This window comes from Marmota marmota, unplaced genomic scaffold, assembly GCF_001458135.2.
Source record: "Marmota marmota marmota unplaced genomic scaffold, marMar, whole genome shotgun sequence".
Taxonomy (NCBI): domain Eukaryota; kingdom Metazoa; phylum Chordata; class Mammalia; order Rodentia; family Sciuridae; genus Marmota; species Marmota marmota.
In genome coordinates this window covers 22,145,373-22,168,263 of record NW_026000005.1, presented here as the reverse complement: position 1 = coordinate 22,168,263, position 22,891 = coordinate 22,145,373, and the positions used below count along the sequence as shown (strand labels likewise).

At 36.4% G+C, this 22,891-nt stretch overlaps 1 protein-coding gene across 1 annotated transcript in view; it reads left to right on the top strand.

The window, feature by feature from the left end:
• Positions 1 to 22,649, top strand: part of Ica1l (islet cell autoantigen 1 like) — a 45,470-nt gene extending 22,821 nt beyond the window's left edge. The window contains exons 10-12 of the mRNA XM_015481281.2: positions 16,721 to 16,981; positions 20,193 to 20,270; positions 22,154 to 22,649. Of these exons, the coding sequence (XP_015336767.1) occupies positions 16,721 to 16,981; positions 20,193 to 20,270; positions 22,154 to 22,269 (455 nt within the window). The 3' untranslated portion in view covers positions 22,270 to 22,649. The remainder of the gene's footprint in view (positions 1 to 16,720; positions 16,982 to 20,192; positions 20,271 to 22,153) is intronic.
• The last annotated feature ends 242 nt before the right edge of the window (positions 22,650 to 22,891 follow it).

The window sequence follows — 22,891 nt, the reverse complement described above, 5'->3', positions numbered from 1 at the left end:
ATTAATATTTCAATTTCCCCAGAATATTCAAAAGACCTTAGAATACTAATCCCAATTATTGCCATACCAGCTCTTTAAGTATTAATATTTTATTTCTATCTTTTTCACAAATTAAGAAATTATTTTATGAATATTAGATTTACCAATATTTTCCTTTCTTATTATTTCTTCATATATTTCAAATCTTCATTATGAGTTCATTCTTCTTATCTGCCCTTTAGTTTAAAAGTTGTTAAGAAGATATATTGGTGGTAAACTTGGCTTATATATACCTGGATATATTGTTATTTCTCACTTTTGAAAGAGTTTGCTCAGCAAACAATTTTAGGTTGGTTAGTATTTTCTTCCAGAACTTTGGTAATTTCAAAAATTACTGTTCCATCATTCCACTGGTTTTGTTGAGGAAAAGAAAAAATGTTAATCAGATTATTATTCCTGTATAGTGACTTTGACTTTTCTATTTGGCTACTTTTAGGATGTGTTCTTTGTTTTGGGTGTTCTGCTCTTTTAGTACAATGTGCCAAGATATATTAATTTTTGTTGTTGTTTTAATCTGTGATGGTATATAAATTGCATTCCTTAAATCTGTCTTTTATCTCAACCATTCTTACTTTTTTAGTTTGGTAAAATATGCATGGCTTAAACATTATTTTTTAAAATATTGCTTCTTTTCTATTTTCCTTATTCTTTCCTTCCTCCACTCCAGTAAGCTTATGGTGGACCCTTTCGTTAATTCCTTATATCTTTTAACTTCTATTTCATATTTGCCATTCCCTTTTCACTCTACACAGCATTGTAGGTAAGTTATTCAGATCTGTTTTTCACTAATTTTCTCTTCTTGCTTCCAGTCTACTGTGTAATGTATACAGCAAGTTTCCCCCTATACATTTTATTTCTAAAAGTTCTATTTGGTTTTTCTATGAATTTCTGTAGTGGGTTTTTATAGTCCTTTGCTCTTTCTTGCTTTTTGACTCATATTTGTATTTAAAAATACAAATATTTGATGTCCTCTAATTTTCTTGTGGTAGTTTGTTTAGTGATTTCTGATTATGAGCTAATTTTTATTTGCTCTCAATCTGTGAGAATCCTGGAAGTGTAACAAGTATTTGCTTATATTGCTTGGTTTCAGAGTTGAGGAATATTCATAGCCTGGAGACCCCTTTAACCTCCTTTCAGAGCCTGTCAGCTCAGTGTTGGAATTCTGGGATCAGCTTGGTTTTCTTGTGTTGAAGGCTTTGTCTCCAGAGAACAGTGTCAACATGGAAAGGGGATCTGTCTTTCCTCTTTGCTTGCTGCTCATCTTTCCTAGATCTGGATTTAGTCTAGATATGCATTAAAAGTGTTTTTCATAATTTTAGTGAGAATTCTTTTTTGGGGGGGGGCAAGGGTCCTTCTGAGTGTCTTATCTTCTAAAATTCCAAGTAGCATTTTTGCACAGGTAATAATAATAATAACATTTAAAAAATATTCAGCGTCCCTGGGACCCAAATAATACTAGCACTACTTATAAAAGTGAAAACTAGAGGGCTGTGGCTGTGGCTCAGTGGTAGAGTGCTCACCTAGGATGTGTGAGGCACTGGGTTTGATCCTCAGCACCACATAAAAATAAACAAACAAAATAAAGGTATTGTGTCCATCTACAACTAAAAAATATATATTAAAAAAGTGGAAACTGGAAAAAATTTTCTTGAAAATATAAACATTCCACACTTTGAGTAACTTTAGGCACTATGTTGAGGAACTTGAAATCCTTCAAACATTTATGCTATGAGATATCACTCAAGTGGTAGTTCTTAGGTGGAATAAAGCTAATCTTTTGAACTAGCCCTTCCTCATTCTTATACTTGTTTTTTTCTAGTATCATGTATCTAGGATGAAAATCAAATGAATCCAAATCCCACATTAATCACCAAACACACAGTGGAGTAAATCAGACCATTACTGAAGATTTGGGGAAAGACAAGGAGGGAGGTTACCCTCATTGTAAACAGTATACTTCCTTGAGGATTCTTTAACAGATCTCTCAATTCCCCTGAATTATTTCTATGGCTTATAAAACTTGCTGGTGTGATTCTGCCTTTCTCTTTTTTTTTTTAATTTTTTATTGTTGGCTATTCAAAACATTACATAGTTCTTGATATATCATATTTCACACTTTGATTCAAGTGGGTTATGAGCTCCCATTTTTACCCCATATACAGATTGCAGAATCACATCAGTTACACATCCATTGATTTACATATTGCCATACTAGTGTCTGTTGTGTTCTGCTGCCTTTCCTATCCTCTACTATCCCCCCCTCCCCTCCCCTCCCCTCTTCTCTCTCTGCCCCCTCTACTGACATTCATTTGTCCCCCTTGTATTATTTTTCCCTTTCCCCTCACTTCCTCTTGTATGTACTTTTGTATAACTCTGAGGGTCTCCTTCCATTTCCATGCAATTTCCCTTCTCTCTCCCTTTCCCTCCCACCTCTCATCCCTGTTTAATGTTAATCTTCTTCTCATGCTCTTCGACCCTACTCTGTTCTTAGTTACTCTCCTTATANCTTTACTCCTCACACTTCAGATAGAGCCCTAATATCCAGAGTATACAAAGAACTCAAAAAATTAGACAATAAGAGAACAAACAACCCAATCAACAAATGGGCCAAGGACCTGAACAGACACTTCTCAGAGGAGGACATACAATTAATCTGCCTTTCTCTTGTCATTCATTCCTGTTCCTCTCCCATCAACTCTGATGCTCCTTCTTACTTCCTTCTCTGGCTGCTTCTAGAATCTCTTTCCCATTCCCAGATTTTCCTTCTCCTTTTCATATGTTCAACTAAAATCTTTGCTGATAAAGTCAATTTTTTTTTGCATTTTTCTGTACTTCTTCAACATGTTTATAATGTATTAGAACTTAAAAACCTAACTTATCCTTTAGGTTCTTTATCATAAAGCTAACATTAAATTCCTTAAACCTTCCTTTTGAATTGTTTCCCCTTCAATTATTTTGGTTATTCTAGTATTTTCTACTCTGCCTATATTCTTTTGTCATATCTTAAACTGTGTAATAGACATATTAGTCCCTGGCCTTAGATGCATAAAATCCTCTAAGTTCTCCATACACAACACTCTCCACACTTGTATGGAGGAAAAATTTACATTTCATTTTTTAAAATGGCCTTGGTAATGGCTGAAGATATCAAAATCTTGTTTGTTTTTTTGTTTGTTTTTAAGGGTGTGGGTCTATTATGTTTGTACTGGGTAGCAAATGAAGTAAGGAAAGATTATTCCAAAAACCGACTCAAGAACTGCCTCCCTATGAAGCAGTAGGGAATACTTGTATCTGTCTTAGTATAAGTTCAAAACAAGGGAAACATGTTTTTTAGCAGTGATTTTGCCTATGGGTTTTTTTTTTTTGTACTAGAAATTGAACCTGGGGGTGTTCAACCACTGAGTCACATAGCCAGTCCCCCCACTTCCTCTCCCCCACCCTGACCCTTTTGATACAGGTTCTCTTTAAGTTGCTTAGGGCCTCACTTAGTTGTTGAACTTAGCCTTGAACTTGTGATCCTCCTGCCTCAGCTTCCCAAGCCACTGGGATTAGAGGCATGTGCCACCATGCCCAGCTTGTATGTTTGACTTTTTAAATGTCAAAAATATAAAAAAGGAAAACACAAGAGAGGATACAGTCTTTAAAAAAAAAAAAAATATATATATATATATATATATATGTGTGTGTGTGTGTGTGTGTGTGTATAATATATATATTTTAGCTGTTGATGGATCTTTATTTTATGTATTTATATGTAGTGCTGAGAATTGAACCCAGGATCTCACACATGCTAGGCAAGCACTCTACCACTGAGCCAACAACCCCAGCCCAGGATTTAGTTTTTGATCCTGAGAAAATATCCTGTCTTTAAGAGCTTGTATCTGAACTTTCCCTTCATGTGAGAACCATTGCTGTTCATGCCCCAGATTAGGTGAGAAATGTAGACATGCTGCTTATTGCTATACCCTGCAAGAATAAAGCAACCTTTGATTAAAAAGTTGACCAGCTGAGTGGCACACATCTGTAATCCCAGAGGCTTGGGAATCTGAGGCAGGAGGATCGAAAGTTCAAAGGCAGGCTCAGCAACTTGAGGAGGCCCTAAGCAACTTAGTGAAACCCTGTCTCAAAATAAAAAATAAAAGTATCTGTGGATGTGGCTCAGTGGTAAAGCACCATTGGGTTTAATTTCTGTTACCGAGAGAGAGAGAGAGAGAGAGAGAGAGAGAGAGAGAGCGCTATTGTGCAATATGGTGACTATAGCTAATAAGAAGATTCAAGGTTTTGTATTCTTGAATATTTCTGAGTGAAGTTTTAGTGTTCTTACCACAAAAATTAAGTATGTAAAATAATGCCTATGTTAATTAATTCAATTTAGTCATTCCACAGAATATACATATTTCAAAACAACATGTGGTACAGGATACATATGAATTTTCATTTAAAAATAATGAAGGTAAAAATATATACCATATCCATTAATTCAACATAAAATGAACACAATTGTATGTATCAGAGTGTCAGAGGTATGGAAGTCAGGCAGAACAAAATAGAAAACTGCCTCTCAAAGAATGTAAAATAAGAATAGGTCCTTTCTTGGAAAAGGAAAAAAGAAAAAAAAAAAAAGGTTTACCAGGAAAGGAGTTGTCTTGGGAATGGGAAAGCTTTTAACTTCAAGTTGTCATAGATAAAATGAAGGATCTGAACACCTGTAGTTATTACAATTTTACTTGTTTTTTATGTATACACACACACAAATGTGATATATAATTATATATGTATATATATGAGTCCTTAAAATTTTTATCTCCCTTTTACATGAGTTATAATCTTATTTGAATGATTAGAAATGATATAATTAGGGCTGGGGCTGGGGCTTAGTGGTAGAGCACTTGCCTGGCATGCGTGAGGCACTGGGTTCAATCCTTAGCACCATATAAAAATAAAATAAAGCTATTTAAAAAATCATACAATAATTTTAAAAAAGAAATGATATAACTATTATAAAATATTACATTAAATAAGCTTGCTAAATTTCTTTTTTTTTAAAGATAGTAGGGATTAAACCCAGGGGGTGCTATATCATTGAGCTACATCCCTAGCCCTATTTAATTTTTGAGATAGGGTCTTACTAAGTTGCTGAGGCTGGCCTCAAATTTGTGATCCTCCTGCCTCAGCCTATTAAATTTCTTCTTGATTAACTTATCATTTAAAAATATTTTAAGTTGACATAATAAATGTAAATATTTATAGAGTAAAGTTATATTTCAATACATGTAAATAGCGTATAATGATCAAGTCAGGGTAACTCCTCAAACACTTTTCCTTTTTTTAGAGATAAGAACTTAAAAATTCTACTAGCCTTTTTTCAGTATTGGAGATTGCATATAGGGGGTGCTCTATCACTGAGCTACAGTTTTTTATTTTTTGAGACAAGGGCTCAATCATCCTGCCTCAGCCTCCCAAGTGTGTGCCACTATGCCCAGCTTCTATTATTTTGAAAAACACAATTAGTTGATATAACCATAGTTATCCAGCTGTGTTATAGAACATTAGAAGTTATTCTTCCACCTGATTGCACTTCTATATCTGTAAAGCCTTCTCTCCCTCCCTTCTCCCCAACATTATTCCCAAGCTCTGGTAACCACTATTTTATTCTCAAATGTGTTGTCTTTCTGTAACTGGCTTATTTCACTTAATGACCTACAGTTCCATTAGTGGTGCTGCAAATGATAGAATTTCATTCCTCTTTACAGATGAATAACACTCTATTATATACATATATTTACCACATTTTCCTTTTCCATTCATATGTTGATAGACACCTAGGTTGATTCCATACTTGGCTAATGTGACTAGTGCTGTAATAAACATGCAAGTGCAGATTGCTCTTTGACATACTGATTTTATTTCCTTTGGATATATACCCAGTAGTGGGATTGTCCTGTTTTTAGTTTTTATTGAGACAGGGTCTCACTAAGTTGCCTAGGGCCTCGTTAAGTTGTTGAGGCTGGCAGTGAACTTACAATCCTCCTGTTTCAGCCTCCCTAGCATCTGGGATTAGAAATGTGTGCCACCATGCTGGTTATACCTATGTTTTTGAAGGGTCAAATCCAAAAAAATATTTGCCCAGATCTTTATCCTGAAGCACCTCCCTTACATTTTCTTTTAGTAGTTCATTATTTCATGCCTTACATTTAAGCCTTTGATCCATTTTGAATTGATTTTGTATATTGTGATAGGGATCTAGTTTCATTCTTCTGCATATGAATATCCCACTTTTTACACACCACTTATTAAAGAGACTGTGCTTTCTCCAATGTGTATTCTTGGTGCCTTTGTTGAACTTCACTTGGCTGAATACACATGAATTTATTTCTGGTTTCTCTAGTCAATTCCATTGGTCTATCTCAGTTACCATGGCTTTAATAGTATGTTTTTGAAGTCAGGGATTGTGATGCCTCCTTATTTGTTCTTTTTGTCAAGACCGCTTTCGCTTTTGTGGTTGGTTCCATAAAGATTTTTTCCTCCTATATGTGAAGAATATCATTGGTATTTAGGTAGAAATTGCATTAGCCAGGGATCTGCATTTAATCTCTAAACCACTCTGAGTAGTATGAACACTTAACTTGATTCTTCTACTCTACGACCATGAGATGTCTTCTTTTGTATGTGTGTTCTCTTCCATTTTTTTCATCAGTGTTTAATAGTTTTCATTTTAGAGTTCTGGCACCTTGTTGATTAGAATCATTTCTTGGTATTTTATTTTTGTGGTTATTGTAAATGAGATTGCTTTCTTGATTTCTTTTTCAGCTAATCTGTTATTGGTATACAGAGACACTAGAGGTTTCTGTATGTTGGTCTTGTATCCTGTACTTCCTGAATTTGTTCATCAGTTCTAACAATATTTTGGTAGTCTTCATGTTTTTCTAAATATAATTCACTGTCTGCCAACAAGGATAGTTTGACTTCCTCCTTCTCAATTTGGATGCCCTTTACTTCTTTCTCTGGCCTACTTGCTCTGGCTACAACTTCCAGTACCATTTTGAATAAAAGTGGTGAAAGTAGACAGGTCTTGTTCCATATTTTAGAGAAAATCCTTTCACTATTTCCCCATTTAGTATGATATTAGTGGTGGCATTGTCATATAACCTTAACTGAGTTGAGGTATGCTCTTTCTATAGCTAATTTGTTGAGAGTTTTTTATCATGAAGGAATATTAAATTTTATAAAATGCTTTTCTGCGGCTATTGAGATGATCATATTGTTTTTATCCTTCGTTCTATTGATGTCATGTATTATACTTAATTGATTTGCCTATATAGTACCATCCTTGCCTTCCTGGGATAAATCTCACTTGATCATGGTATATAATCTTATCAATGTGCTGTTGGATTTGGTTTGCTAGTATTTTGTTGAGGATTATTATACCTGTGTTCATCAGGGATACAGCTCTGTAGTTTTTTAACTAAACCAAATTTTAGTTTGGTTTTGGTATTAGGGTAATACTTGATCAACTTACTTTGTCTATACTTTTATTTTGGGAACTGAAGATTACAAGGAAAAACATTTTCAAATGAGAGACCTTTAATTACCTTGGTTTTCTAACTCTGAAAATGCTAATGTTATAATTTTGCCACATATGAATACTCTATTACTTAAAATTCTTCAATTTTTATTTAGCATTTATTTCCTTAATATTAGAAATTGCATAGGTCTCTACATAAGAATGCAATCATGGGCTGGGGATGTGGCTCAAGCGGTAGCGCGCTCGCCTGGTATGCGTGCGGCCCGGTTTCGATCCTCAGCACCACATACAAACAAAGATGTTATGTCCGCCGAAAACTAAAAAAAAAAAAAAAATATTAAAATTCTCTCTCTCCCTCCCTCTCTCTCACTCTGTCTTTAAAAAAAAAAAAAAAGAATGCAATCATTATTTCTACTTTATAACACAATGGAAATTAAATGTATTTGCATAACTGTAAAGACAGCTAGGACTATGTTTGTTTTACTGTCTTGTGTATCTACCTTTCAGCAGTATAGGCATTCAGTAAATATTTGTTGAATAAGTGAATATAATTTGTCTATTCAATGTCATGCAATACTAACACAATATTCCTGTGTATGATGTTAGTGATGGATTAAATATTCCTCTTTAAAAATGGTTATTTTTTACCTAATTTTTTAAAACTACCATCTTTGTCTTTGCAATTTGAGGTAATATTATATGCTAAATTTGAACTTCAATGCATTTCTGGACTTTATTTTTCATTGGCATGTGAATGTACCAGATTTTAATTATAGAAAAATTCTTATATGTTTTAATATCTGGTAAGGGTAGTATACCTTCTTTTTATTTGCTTAGATATTCTTGCATGTTTATTTTGCAGTACGCATATCATGTTAAATAGCTTCATGAAAATGCTTATTGATGATTTTATTGTGATCACATTAAATGTTAAGCTGAAAGTGGATGGTGTTGAGACATTTTAAACTTAAAGACATCTTTATATTTATTAAAGGTTACCTGTATAACTTTCAGATATTGCTTATAATTATTTGGTTTTTGTCCTTCTGTAGATGTGTTCTGTCGTGTTTGTTGATTTGCACGTATTGAACTATTTTTGCATCCCTGGGATCTCATTTGATCCTGGTGAAAAATCTTCTTCATATGCTACTGGATACAGTTTGATGTAATATTGGATACAGTTTGCTAGTATTCTGTTGAAGATTTTTCATTTGTAGTCATCAAGGATATTGGCCTGTAGCTTATGTGTTGTTTGTCTGTCTGTCCTTGTACAGTTTTGGTTTCCAGGTAATGCTGGCCTTATAACATGAGATTGGAAGAGTTCCCTCCTCTTCAATATTTTGGAATAATTTAAGAAAAACTGGTATCAGTCAGTACTTTTTTTTTTCTTTTCTTTTTTTTTTTTTTTTTTTTGGTAGCAGGGATTGAACCTGAACTCAGGGGTACTTTTTTTTTTTTTTTAACTTAGAGATAGGGTCTCATTAAGTTGCTTAGGGCCTAGCTAAGTTGCTGAGGCCAGCTTTGATCTTGTGATCATCCTGCCTCAGCCTCCTTAGCTGCTGGGATTACAGGCATGTGCCACTGTGCCCAGCTGACCTTCTTTCAATATTCAGTAAAATTCAGTAGTGAAGCCATCTCATCCTAGGCTTTTCTTTGATGGGAGACTTTTTATTACTGATTCAATCTCATTACTCATTATTGGTCTGTTTAGGCTATTTCTTTGTTTCAATTTTGGTAAGGTGTATGTGTCTAGGAATTTATCCGTTTCTTCCAGGTTATCAAATTTATTGCATATATATATTTGTTCATAATAATCTCTGATGATCCTTTATATTTCTTTGGTGTCAGTTGTATATACATATAGAAAATAGACATGAATATATAGAAAAATATTTCTGCTCTGATATTATTATTTCCTTCCTTCTACTAATTTTGGGTTTAGTTTGTTTTTAGTTCCTTAAGATGCAGCAATAGATTGAGATATTGGGGGTCGAGGGGCTGAGGATTGAGACTATTCCATTGAGCCACTGAAGTATACCCCAACTCTATTTTTTTTAATGTAGACACTGATTACTCTAAAATTCCCTTTTAGTGCTGCTTTTGCTATAGCCCATAGGTTTTGGTATGTGGTGTTTCCATTATCATATTTTAAAAATTTTATTTCCTTCTTTTCCCCTTGATCTATTAGTTGTTTAGAAATAAATTGTTTAATTTCCATGTGTTTGCACAATTCCCAAATTTTTCTTGTTATTATTTTTTTGTTTCATTGCATTTTAGTTAGAAAATATACTCAATATTTTTTTTCAGTTTTCAAAACTGAGACTTACCATATGATCTATTCTGGTGAATACTATTCTGGTGAATATTTCATGTACGTTTGAGAAGATGTGTACTCTGTCACTGTTGAATGGAATGTTTTGTAGATGTCTGTTACATTCACTGGTCTAGGGTTCAGTTCACATCTGCTGTTTGTTGATTTTCTGTTTAAATGATACATTCATTGAAGAATGTGAGATGCAAAAATTCTCTTTTGACCTTTCTTCTCTCCTTTTTTCTGCTTCTTAAAGCCTAATTTAGCTAAATATGGCAATATCTGCTTTCTTTTGGATTACATTTGCATGGAATATTTTTTACATCCTTTCATTTTCAGTCTATGTGTATTCTCAGAGGTGAAATGAGTTTCTTGTAAGCAGCATATAGTTGAGTCATTTTTAAAATAAAATCCATTCAGTTACTCTGTAACTTTTAATTGGGAAATTTAATCCACTTATATTTAAGGTAATTTTGGATAATTAAGGTTTTACTAACTATCATTTTGATACTTGTTTACTAGTTTAATTATAGTCCTTCTCCCTCCTTTTCATCTTCTTTTGTGGTTGATTTTCTGCAGTAAAATGTTTTGATCCCTTATTCTCTTTCATGTGTCACTTATAGACTTTTGCTTTGTGGTTACCATGAAGTTTAGAAAAATATTTTGTTTATAACAAACCATTTTGAAATGATGGCAATTTAACATTGAACACATGGATATGAAAAGAAAAAATATTTTAAAAACTGATAAAATCTACACTTACACTTTATGCCTTTTCACATTTTGAATTTTTTAAGAATTTTTTTTTAGTTGTTGACAGACCTTTAGTTTTTCATTTATATGTGGTGCTGAGAATAGAACCCAGTGCCTCACACATGCTAGGCTAGTGCTCTACCACTGAGCCCACATTTTGAATTTTTGATGTTCCAGTTTATATCTTTCTATATCACCTTTTGCCTAAAATATTAATGTACTTAACAGTATTTTAATTGCTCTTTAGTCTTCATACTAAAGATATGAAGAGTTTTATACATCATGTTTACATTAGAACATTCTGAATTTATCTATATAGTTACTCTTACCAATGAGTTTTATATCGTATGGTATTTTCTTTTTATTCACTAACATCTCTTTCTTTCAGTTTGAAGAGTTCCCTCTAGCATTTCTTATAGGACAGGTATAGTGATAATAAATTCTCTCTGCTTTTGTTTGGGTATATCTTTATATCTCCTTCATATATAAAGGATAGCTTTTTGGGGGTACAGTATTATTGATTACCAGTTTTTTCCCTTCACACTTCTGAGAAATCTGCAATCAAGCACATTGGGACATCCTTATTTTCTCTTGCTGCCCTGAAAAATCTTTTCTATCTTCAACCTTGAATAACTTGATTATTATGTATTCTTTGGTTCTTTGTTGAATTGAATTTTTGTTGACCTTTGACATTCCTATATTTGGCTAGTTGTATCTTTCTCTATGTTTGGGAAATTTTCAGTTATCATCTCTTTGAATAAACTTTCTATTCCTTTGGCATTCTCAAGTTCCTTCTGACCCCCACAACTCAAAAATATTTGCTGTATTAATGCTATCCCAAAGTTTTCATAACTTTCTTCTTTCCCTTTATTCTTTATCCTCCCACTGTGTTTTTCCAAATAGTCTATTTTTAAGATCACTAATTCTTTCTTGTGGTTGATTTATTCCACTATCATACCATGCAAGATATGTAAAAATGTGCTTAGTGTTCTTTTTAGCTCAAGGATTTGATTTTTAAAAAATTACTTCAATCTGGCCAAGTGTGGTGGTGCACACCTGTAATCCCAGTGGCCCAGGCAGCTGAAGCCAAAGGATCATGAGTTCGAAGCCAGCCTCAGCAACTGCAAGGTGCTAAGCAACTCGTGAGACCCTGCCTCTAAACAAAATACAAAATAGGGCTGGGGATGTGGCTCAGTGGTTGAGTGTCCCGAGTTTAATCCTTGGTACCCCCCACAAAAAATTTACATCAATCTGTTAAATTTCTTTAACACTATTGAATCATGCCAGGCACCTTGGCGCATAGGAGGATCACGAGTTCAAAGTCAGCCTCAGCAATTTGAGGCTCTAAGCAGCTCAGTGAGACCCCGACTCTAAATAAAATATAAAAAGGGCCAGGATGTGATTCAGTGGTTAAACATCCCTGGATTCAATCCTTGGTTAAAAAAAAAAAAGTATTGAATCATTTCTGTGTTTTCTTGAAGCTCTTTTTTTTTTTTTTGTGGTGTTGGGGATTGAATGAACCCAGGGCCTTGTGCATGTGAGGCAAACAGTCTACCAACTGAGCTATATCCCCTGCCTGTTGTTGATTCTTTTTTAAAAAAATATTTTTACTTGTAGATGTATATAATACCTTTATTTATTTATTTTTTGTAGTGCTAAAGATCAAACCCAGTGCCTCACATGTCATGCATGAGGCAAGCACTCCACACTTGAACTACAACCCTAGCCCCTCGTTGAAATTCTTTAAAAGTTATTTTTAATTATCTGTCCAAGAGTTTTCAAATATCAATTGCTGTAATCCCTTCCTGGTGCCTTATTTTGTTCATCAGGTGCAGTCAGTGTTCCCTGAAGTTCTTGATGATTGTTGACATACAACATTTGGTGCACATTGCCTTGGATATTCCAGTCTTCATAATCTAGCTTTGTGTCTGTCCCTCTAGAATTTCTAAGCATTGTAGTAATCTTTGAACCTGTGGACATTTCCACTACTTCAGCTCTAGATGGTGCCCAGTATCTTAAGTTTGTTAAAAGTCTCTTATTGGTGTTTTTCTGTTGTAGCACTGATGGTTGCCCCAAACCCAGTTTGTCCCAAGTCCGTGGTTGGGGAGTATCTATAAAGTGTTCTTTTCTCACAAACCTCTGCCTGGGCCTGGGATAGGCCCAGACACTTCAATCATATTCACTGGTCTGTTGGAAGACACCACAGGACTCTGTCTGGCTCTGAACCTCACTGAGCAAGTCCCAGGCTTTTAGGGAGTGACTTGGTGCTTTCCTCCTTTTTCTTGTCCCAGACAGTTATTCTGTGCATGTGGTCACCAATGTTGCAATGCTAGATCATATTTGGAGCCCACTGTCTGCTGAAACCAGCACAGTAAGATGTAGGCTGCTATGGGCTTCCTGCTATAGTGAACTTACAGCCCAAGACTGCTGCAGCTAGCCCCAGGTTGATTCTGGATGGTATATAAATCTGATCATCAGTGGCCAAGTGTCTTTATTTGGCAATAGTCAGGTTCACAGGCTTCATCCATAGGCACTGGCTTGAAGACAGAGACCATTAGGATCTTCCCCAATGTTGGGTTTTACTAGCTCAGCAACTAAGTTCCAGAATACAGTTCTGTGTCATTTTGCTGATCTACTCCATAGTGGCTGGCCTCTTGTTCCTTGCTGTGTGCCCAAAGTTGGGAGGGGTGGCAGAGGCAGCCCCATGGCCATCTGAATGACACTAAGCCACATAATACCCAAGTTGCACAGCCATAGGGACTTACACAGTCTTAAGTTTGGGTGCCAGTCCCATGTGTGATTGCCAGTGACGTGGGGTAAAAGATAAATATGTCTGTCCTACCAGAGTCAGGTCTCTACCTGATGCAGGTGTAGGTCTAGAGACTCGTCTGTGAGCATTAGCCTAAAGAGGAGCCTGGCATTGAGGCAAAGTCCTATGCTCACTTTCCTGCCCTGTGCCCTGGTGGCTGGAGCTTTGCTTCTTGCTCTTATGTCTGAGGGTGGCAAAGAGTTGATGGAGGCAGTCCTTTTGGACATCTGACTAAGGAGGATCCAAAGGATCAATCTGCAGATACTGGTCTTAGGGCAGGAACTCTGGGATCCTGTCTGGCACAGCAGACCTGGTAATCAGAGGCCTGCACTAAAATTTTCTCTCTCCCCCAAGCTGGGGGCATCTCCCCTGTGTGTGCTTAATGGAGTTGGGACAGGGATGACATGAGAAACTCTTTCCTGCCCTTTTCTTATTGTCATAATACAACCAGGCATTGTGGTTTCCCATCTGGCTCTTTCTTAGCTCTTGTGATGGTGATTATTCATAAACAGTCGTTCAAGTTGAGCAGACAGCCACCATCTTGTTCCCAATCCATTTCCTTTATTTCTTTAATCATGGATTCCTTTATTTCTCTGCATATAAGTGTGACTCTGAAGTCTTTGTCTTTAAATCTAACACCTAGTCAGTCTCACCTGCAGCTTCTGTGGCCTGCCTTCTTGCTGATTTAGGCATCATACTTTCCAATTTCTGTACATGACTCACATCTTTTTGTTGGAAAACAGACATTTTAAATAATATATTTAAGTAACTTTGGGTATTGGTACTCCCCCTCTGAAACTTATTTGCTTGTTCATTTGCCAAGAGGTTGAATTCTTTTATTGGAATCTATTCTTCATCTTCCTCTTTCCCCACCCCCACTAGTGGGACACATTATAAGGTTTAGGTTGGGCCCTGTGATGACAGTTTCAGTAGAGTTCTCTGACAGTCTCTCTCTGACTATACCCAGCTGTCATTTATAGCTGATTGCTCTATTAATTTAAAAAATACCCTTGAGCATAAATTGTTCCACAGATTAAAACAATCAAATATGGACTTGTTCTCAAGGTCAATGTTTGAAATTTGTTCTGATGTTAGCTGGCTTTTTCAGGCAAACTAACTGGCCTACAGTTTAGCCTGAATGTCCAATGCAACCACCAGTTGCTTTTCACAGCCTTCGTTATCTAGAGCATTCTTTGGCTTGAACATTTCCATACTTTGTTGAGAATAAAGTTAGTTCTTTTGTGAAGAGGTTAGGAGCTATCTTTTTTGTGGTCTGCTTCTCTCCCCTAAAGAAAATCTCTGAGTGAGGGACTGAGCTAGGAGTGGGGACAATGGCATGATTCTCTGTGATAAACCTGCTGTACAAGTTGAATGCTAGATGAAGAGAGATGACAGGAGTCTGAGGTCTTTTTGGCTTCATGAAACTACAACTTTACACACAGGACCAAGTGCTCAGGGCCCTAGCATCCTTAGCTTGCCATCTGACAGAGTGGGTCTGGGTGGGAGATGGGAGTCTCCACTCTTGACTACAGTCATGGGACAGGTTTGACAACAGGCAACTGGGAGCAACCTGTGAAAAGCTGGCATTTTACCCCTCCTGGAAGGTATCCTTTAACTGAGCACTGAGGGAGAGGGAACCCTGTGTTTTGGGCTATACCAAACTGGAGTGGAATTTCCATCTGGCCAAGTTGGGAGGAATAGGAAGGGAATGGTTCTCAGTTCAAACACCAGAGTCTCCCTGTTCCTCTTGAATTCTAGTACACTAGAACATTGACTAAAACATTGAGTCAAATGTTTTCATATTTTTTATGTCCTTGGGACAATTTCCAGAGACTTTAAATGCTTAAAAAACAAACAGGGCTGGGGATGTGGCTCAAGTGGTAGCGCACTCGCCTGGCATGCTGTGGCCTGGGTTCAATCCTGGGTTCAGATCCTAAAAAATAAATATTAAAAAAAATTCTCTCTCATTCTCTCTTTAAAAACAAACAAACAAACAAACACCCCGTAAGCTGGACATGGTGATGCATGCCTGTAATCTTAGTAACTTGGGAGGCTGAGGTGGGAGGATCCTGAGTTTGAGGTCAGCCTCAGCAATTTAGCAAGACACTAAGCAACTTAGTGAGACACTGTCTCAAAAGATTAGAGAATTAAATTAAAACAAACAAACCAACTTTCACCAGTTACACTGAGGTGTAGGCTGGTTGAGCTTCTTATTCTGTCATGATGGAAACCCCTTGCTTTCATTTTTATTGATAAGCATTTAAGGGCTACCTTTCCTCCGTTCATTGCTCTTTATGTGTCTCATGGATTATGATAGGAAATACTTTTTCACTGTATTTCAGAAAGTCTGTTCCCCTTTCAACCAAGAGTGTTTCATAGACTTTTAGTTTTATAGCCCTTTTTTAGTTTCATTTTAAAATTATTTCATTTTATTACACTGTAATCAAAGCCTGTTGTTTATAATATCTCTACTTTAAGAACTGATTTTTAAGTTGATCATTTTTTGTGATTTTTTTTTGGGGGGTTACTGGGAATTGAACCCAGGGGCCATATCCCTAGCCCTTTTTTGTATTTTATTTAGAGACAGGGTCTTGCCAGGTTGCTTAGGGTCCCTGCAAAGTAGGGCTAGCTTTGAACTCTTTTTTTTAAGTTGTAGATGGACAGCATGCCTTTATTTTGTTTATTTTTATGTGTTTCTGAGGATTGAACCCAGAGTCTCACAAAGGCAAGCGCTCTACCACTGAGCTACAACCCCATCCCCTGGCTTTGAACTCTTGATCCTCCTGCCTCAGCCTCCTGAGCCACTGGAATTACAGGCATGGGGCACTATACCTAGCTTTGTGCATTTTCAATGTGTGCTTGAGAAGGTTTGTTTCTAGTCTCAGGGTTTGTGTACATCCAAAATAACCCCCTTATTGATTATGCTGTCTGGGTTTTCTATATCTTTACTCATCTTTTGTCCTTCTTAGCTGTGTTTTACTGAGTGTGGCATATTAAAATCTCCTATTGATTTGTTACTATCTCCTTGTATCTCTTCTCATCATTTTTGTCTATCATAGGTGATAGCTTATTTTATATGTAGATATTTGTGTTATATCTTCACTGTAAAAATGTAACCTTTTTGATCTAAATCCTGCCCCCAACCGTCCCATAAACTAATGATGAAATTGATTAGAAAATTGTTAATAAAATAGGATAAACTTGTTTCGTTGTTCTTGTATGTCCTACTGTCATTTCTTTAAACTGGAAAAAAAAAAGGCTTTCTGTTTCTATTTTCAATCAGTGGTTGTGAAAGATTTACCTGTTGATTCATTGGAAGGAGAAGATTTTGAGAAGGAATTCTCATTTCTGAACAATCTCCTAAGTCCTGGTTCTTCAAGTACTAGTGAATCCACCCAAGAATGCCAGACTTCCTATGGGAGCCCCAGTGCCGGTCTCATGTCCCAGGAGCCTTCTGTGGGGTCTGAGCCTCTCGCTCATTCCTCTCGATTCCTTCCTTCACAGCTCTTTGATCTTGGCTTTCATGCTGCTGGAGCTTTCAACAGTGAGTATCTATGAAACATTTTGATACATGTGCCTTATTTTATCTTTGTGAAGCAAAATTATGTACTTGATGGTAGAATGAACAAGGAGATGGATTTTAACTTCAGTGCTACTAGATAAAATCTGCAGTCACTCTGGTCAAATGGAAATATATCAAATAGAGTCACCACTGGAATCCGTCAACAAGACTGAAAAGAAAGGCTGTTTTTTTTTTTTGCCACCTCCACCAAACCCACATGTCTTCATCAATTTTCCCAGGTATCTGATTTATAATATTTGGCCTACTAAATTACCCCGGGACTTTTTTTCATCAAGTAAGATTTGGTGTGTTTTCTTCCTGTGGGTTCAAAGTTGGCAAGAAATTTTAAAAAAGCTCTGGTGGCTGACTGCAGGGCAGCCTTCTGGGCAAGGCAGCAGGGGTGGAGGATGCTGGAGCAGGCTGAGGGTACAGATCTACCTGAAGAAAGGATCACCTGCTTTGTCACAAGGGCTCCTGCTGCTCACCTGCAGCACCACTGTCTGGTGTCCATCTCTGCACCTTGGGAGTCATTTTGCTCCCACATCCTTACTGATTACCAGGTCCTACTCATTTTGTTCTCAAACATTTTTCAAATTTTCCATGCTTCCTCTCTACTCCATGACCAGAGCTATTTAGAGACTCATTTGGTTTCCCAGCTTGCTTCAAGAGAGCTCCTAATAGATCTTCCAGTTCCACTAGTTATTTCCCAAGAAGCAAATTCCAATGTCAGTAGCCTGCTTTAGATTTTCTAAAAATGAAGCACCATTGGCTTGAGGATAAAACCTTTCTGTAATGCATATTCACTTTTTTTTTTTTTTTGGTACTGAGGATTAACTCAGGCCACATAACCACTGAACCACATCCCTAGCCCTATTTATTTATTTATTTATAGACAGGGTCTTGCTTAGTTGATGAGGCTGGCTTTGAACTCGCAATCCTCAGCCTCAGCCTCCCGAACTGCAGGGATTACAGGAGTGTGTCACTGCATCCGTCTAGCCTAGTTTTTATTTTTGACACAGGGTCTTGCTAAGTTGCTTAGGCTGGCAAGAGCCAATGTCAGTATCTGGTACATCAGGCCATGGCAGAAGGTGGCATGGTAAGAAGCATTCAAGGCAAAGGGAAGGTGGGGGCCAAACTTACCTTTTTTGTCAGGAGCTTTCTCCTGTGACAATTAACCCACTCCCACCATAAGAGCAGAGCCTTGGGGTTGGGGTTGCGGCTCAATGATAAAGAGCTTGCCTAGCATGTGCGAGGCACTGGTTCGATCCTCAGCACCACATATAAATAAACAAACAAACAAATAAATAAAATAAAGGTATTGTGTCCTATAGCATAAGAATTAAAATCAAGAATTAATAAATGGGATGAATTCAAACTAAAATGCTTCTCAGCAAAAGAAACCATCAATGAGGTGAATAGAGAGCCTACAGCTTGGGAGCAAATTTTTACCACTTGCACATCAGATAGAGCACTAGTCTCTAGGCCAAGGAACTGAACAGACATTTCTCAGAAGGTGATATACAATCAATCAACAAATACATGAAAAAATGTTCAACATCTCTAGCAATTAGAGAAATGCAAATCAAAACTACTCTAAGATTTCATTTTACTCCAGTCAGAATGGCAGCTATTAAGAATACAAACAACAATAGGTGTTGGTGAGGATGTGGGGAAAAGGTACACTCATACATTGCTGGTGGGATGCAAAACGGTGCAGCCACTATGGAAAGCAGTATGGAGATTCCTTGGAAAACTGGGAATGGAACCACCTTTTGACCCAACTATTCCTCTCCTCAGTCTATACGCAAAGGACTTAAAAACAGCATACTACAGGGACACAGCCACATCAATGTTTATTGTAGCACCATTCACAATAGTTAAACTATGGAACCAACCTAGATGCCCTTCAGTAGATGAATGGATAAAGAAAAGGTGGTATATATACACAATGGAATATTACTCAGCAATAACAGAGAATAAAATCATGGCATTTGCAGGTAAATGGATAGAGTTGGAGAAGATAATGCTAAGTGAAGTTAGCCAATCCCAAAAACCAAATGATGAAATGTTTTCTCTGATATAAGGAGGCTGATTCATAGTGGGGTTTGGAGGGAGAACATGGAAAGATTAGATGAACTCTAGATAGGGTAAAGGGTTGGGAGGGGAAGGGAAGGGGCATGGGAGTAGAAATGATGGTGGAATGAGATGGACATCATTACCCTAAGTACATGTATGATGACACGAATGGTGTGAATATACTTTGTATACAACCAGAAATATGGAAAATTGTGCTTTATATGTGTAATATGAATTGTAATGCATTCTGTCATATATTGACAAATTAGAATTTTTTAAAAAAGGGCAGAGTCTTTACAACTTAGCCATCTTTTAAAGGTCCCACATCCTAATACTATCACCATAGCAATTACATTTCAACATGAGTTTTGGAGGGGATGTTCAAATCAAAACATCTTACTCGAGCCTCAGATGATCTCTTTTACACAAGGAAGGACTAGGTAGGATAATCTAAATTCTTTCTAGTGCTGCATTTCAATTAAAGCATAAATATTTTTCCATGTTGTAGCAAACATTTCCCTGTGCTCTATGGAGTTTCCATAATGATAATTTTAAATTACATAGTGCTTTGTTACTTTATGTGCCATAATCTGGATGAATTTTTTCCTTATTGTTTCTGTTTGTTCACTATTACAGATAATGCTGTAATAAACATATCCATGCATGCACTTTTTCCCTAGTTTAAAAGGGAAAATTTATCTTATTTCCTTAAGATAAATTTCTAGGAATGGAATTAGTAAATCCAAGGGTATAACTATATTATAGGTTTCAACATTCTAATTCTCAGGCCCTCTCTTCCCAATTGCTTTGAACATCTTTCTGTATCTTCTTCATTTTCATTCCTCCACCCCAAAACCTACATATTTATTTCAAACCACTTTGAAAATATAAGGATGTCTAACAATTCTCTCTGGGACTAAACTTGAATGATTGAATAAAATATACAATTGTAGATAAATTTTCAGTTTTATTTTTTTTAAAAAAAACTCTTAGACTACAGAATCTTATTCTGGTACAAAGACTGGAAGATTTTTTTTTTTTTTTTACCTTTTCTTGTTTTTCTGATATTACTTCCTACTTGGTTAGCAGTAGATAATTCTTACTTCCCTCCCCCTAGGCTGGGTCTCCCAAGAAGGATCAGAACATACTGATAACCTGCCAGTGCCTTCACAGAGTCCAAAGAAATTAATGAGATGTAAGTTCTTTATTTTTCCCCACTGCATTACAGTTGAATTTGGATAAACTTAGAAAGGATCACTTTTATAGTCTTTGCCTCACATTGTTCAGAAAAATATTTTGTCAATAATGAGTTAGTATTAAAATGAAAGCTATCCTTCACATTGAAAGCACAGACTAGAAATTGTGAACTTGTCATAGTATACTAACTTTTGAACTGTAATCTGTTATATTTTGTTTTCAGGTTCCTTGGCAGTTGATATACCATTAGGAATAAAAGATGTGTTTTGTTTTGTGTGTGTGGTGCTAGGGATTGAACCCATGGCCTTGTGCATGTGAGGCAACCACTCTACAAACTGAGCTATATCTCCAGCCCAAAAGATGTGTTTTCTGTTTTTGTTTTTGGCTGTGCTGGGTCCTCACACACACTAGAGGAGCACTCTGCTGTGAACTACACCCCCATCCCAGAAGATGCTTTTTGATTATAGGATGCCTACTGGCAAAGAATGTATTCAAGCACTTAAGATGACTACCATCTTAATTAGGGGTGTTTGTATTGCCGGGGACTGAACCTAGGGCCTCAGTCATCCAAAGCATGGGTTCTACCATTGTGCTGTACCCATCCCCAACCATTTTTTAAAAATATATGTGTTTTGGGGGGCTGGGGTTGTGGCTCAGCGGTAGAGCACTCGTCTTGCATGTGCGGGACCCTAGGTTCGATCCTCAGCACCACGTAAAAAATAAATGAGTGAAATAAAGGTATTGTGTCCAACTAAAAAATAAATATCTTTTAAAAATATATGTGTTTTTTAGTAGTAGTTGGACACAATACCTTTATTTTATTTATTTATTTTTATGTGGTGCTGAGGCTCACACCGGCACCTAGCACATGCTAGGCGAGCGCTCTACCGCTGTTCCATAAACCCAGCCCCTCCCAACCAGTTTTAACACTACTAGTTCCATAATTTATGTCCACATGAGTATGAATACAAGTCTTCAGAACTTTCTCATCACGTTAATCTGAAACTCTGTACCCACGCAGCAACACTCCCCGTTTCATCTTCCTTGAGCCCCTGGGAACCACCATTCTACTTTCTGTAAGTTTGATCACTTTAGATACTTCATACAAGTGGAATAATACAATCTGCTTTTTGGTGACCAGGTATTTCATTTGGTATAATGCCCTCAAGTTTCATTCATCCTGTAGCACATGTAGGACAGGCTTGCAAGGCTGAAGAACATTCCATTGAGTGGGTACACCCTATTTGGTAATCTATTCATTTATAGATCGAATTTTCAAGTCTTTTGATATAATTTATTTCCTTCATTGGTTCTCACTACTCTGCTATAAACAAGAGACCTCTCTTCTTTCCCGTTTATTATCAGTATAGATTCATGGTTTTTCAGTGTTTCCTAGTCATTATGTAATCATTTTGGTGCTCAAATTGTTCCTCTGTTGTCCTGTGAAAAGAACGTTACCTTATCCTAGGGGCTGGGGTTGTGACTCAGCGCTTGCCTAGCACGTGCAAAGCCCTGGATTCGATCCTCAGCACCACATAAAAATAAATAAATAAAATAGAGCCTTCTATAAATTATCTTAAAATTAAATGTTTCTAAAATGACTGTAGTAATTATTGCTTGCCATTTTACTCTTCTCAAGTCTTTTCACAGGGCAGTATGCAATTACTCAATTTTAGTAGAATCAGTAAAGCATAAAGTATCTGCATTATCTTTGCTAATTTATCCTAAAGGAAATATAATTGATTATTATGGTCAGTTTAATTTTTTATTTAAAAGAATAATCTACTTCATTATAATTTAAATAATTATAAAGGTGGGACAAAAATATGACTTCAAAAAGTTGAAACTCTTTGATGTGTTTCCTTTTTTCTTTTTTAATAGCCCCCAACAGTGGTAACCAAGACATGTCAGCCTGGTTCAATCTATTTGCAGACTTGGATCCACTTTCAAATCCAGATGCCATTGGACACTCAGATGATGAACTTCTTAATGCTTGACTGAAATTATAATGTCATTTTGGGGGTCTTGCGACATCAATTTTGCAACATATTGCTTTTGTGAAAAGGTTTATATTGCAATCCACACACAAAAGCATGGTGTTGGTGAATATAACACCTGTCAGCTGACTTTAGACAGATGGTAAGGTCCACATTTGAATAGATTAAGTATATCTGTAGTATCTTGGATTTGCAGAGGTTGATACTATGTGGAAAATTTTAGAAACCACTGAGTCTGCAATTTTTAGATACCAAAATCTATGTCAAAATGACAGGGTAATTCTGCCAAAAAGGACTTGGGATTATTCCTCTTGAAAGTGTTTTTAAGTTGCCCTGCTGGCTATGAGAATTCTATATGTGAATAAAGGACAGCATGTAAATTGGGTTGTGGTTTGGGGTTGGTTTTTAAATAAAACAGGGAGGGGATTTCTGTTGTGGAAAATAGCACCAGACCAGCTTTGTCTTTGATTAGAAAGGTAGAGTAAGCTTTGAGAACTCAATTTGCTTTAAAGAAATCAGAGAAACTTGTACTTGTTTTTCTCCATCTGGAGGCTAAAACGTAAAGTTACCTTTCATTTATACAAAATCATGGACACCCCTAATTCATTTATTAAATTTTCAT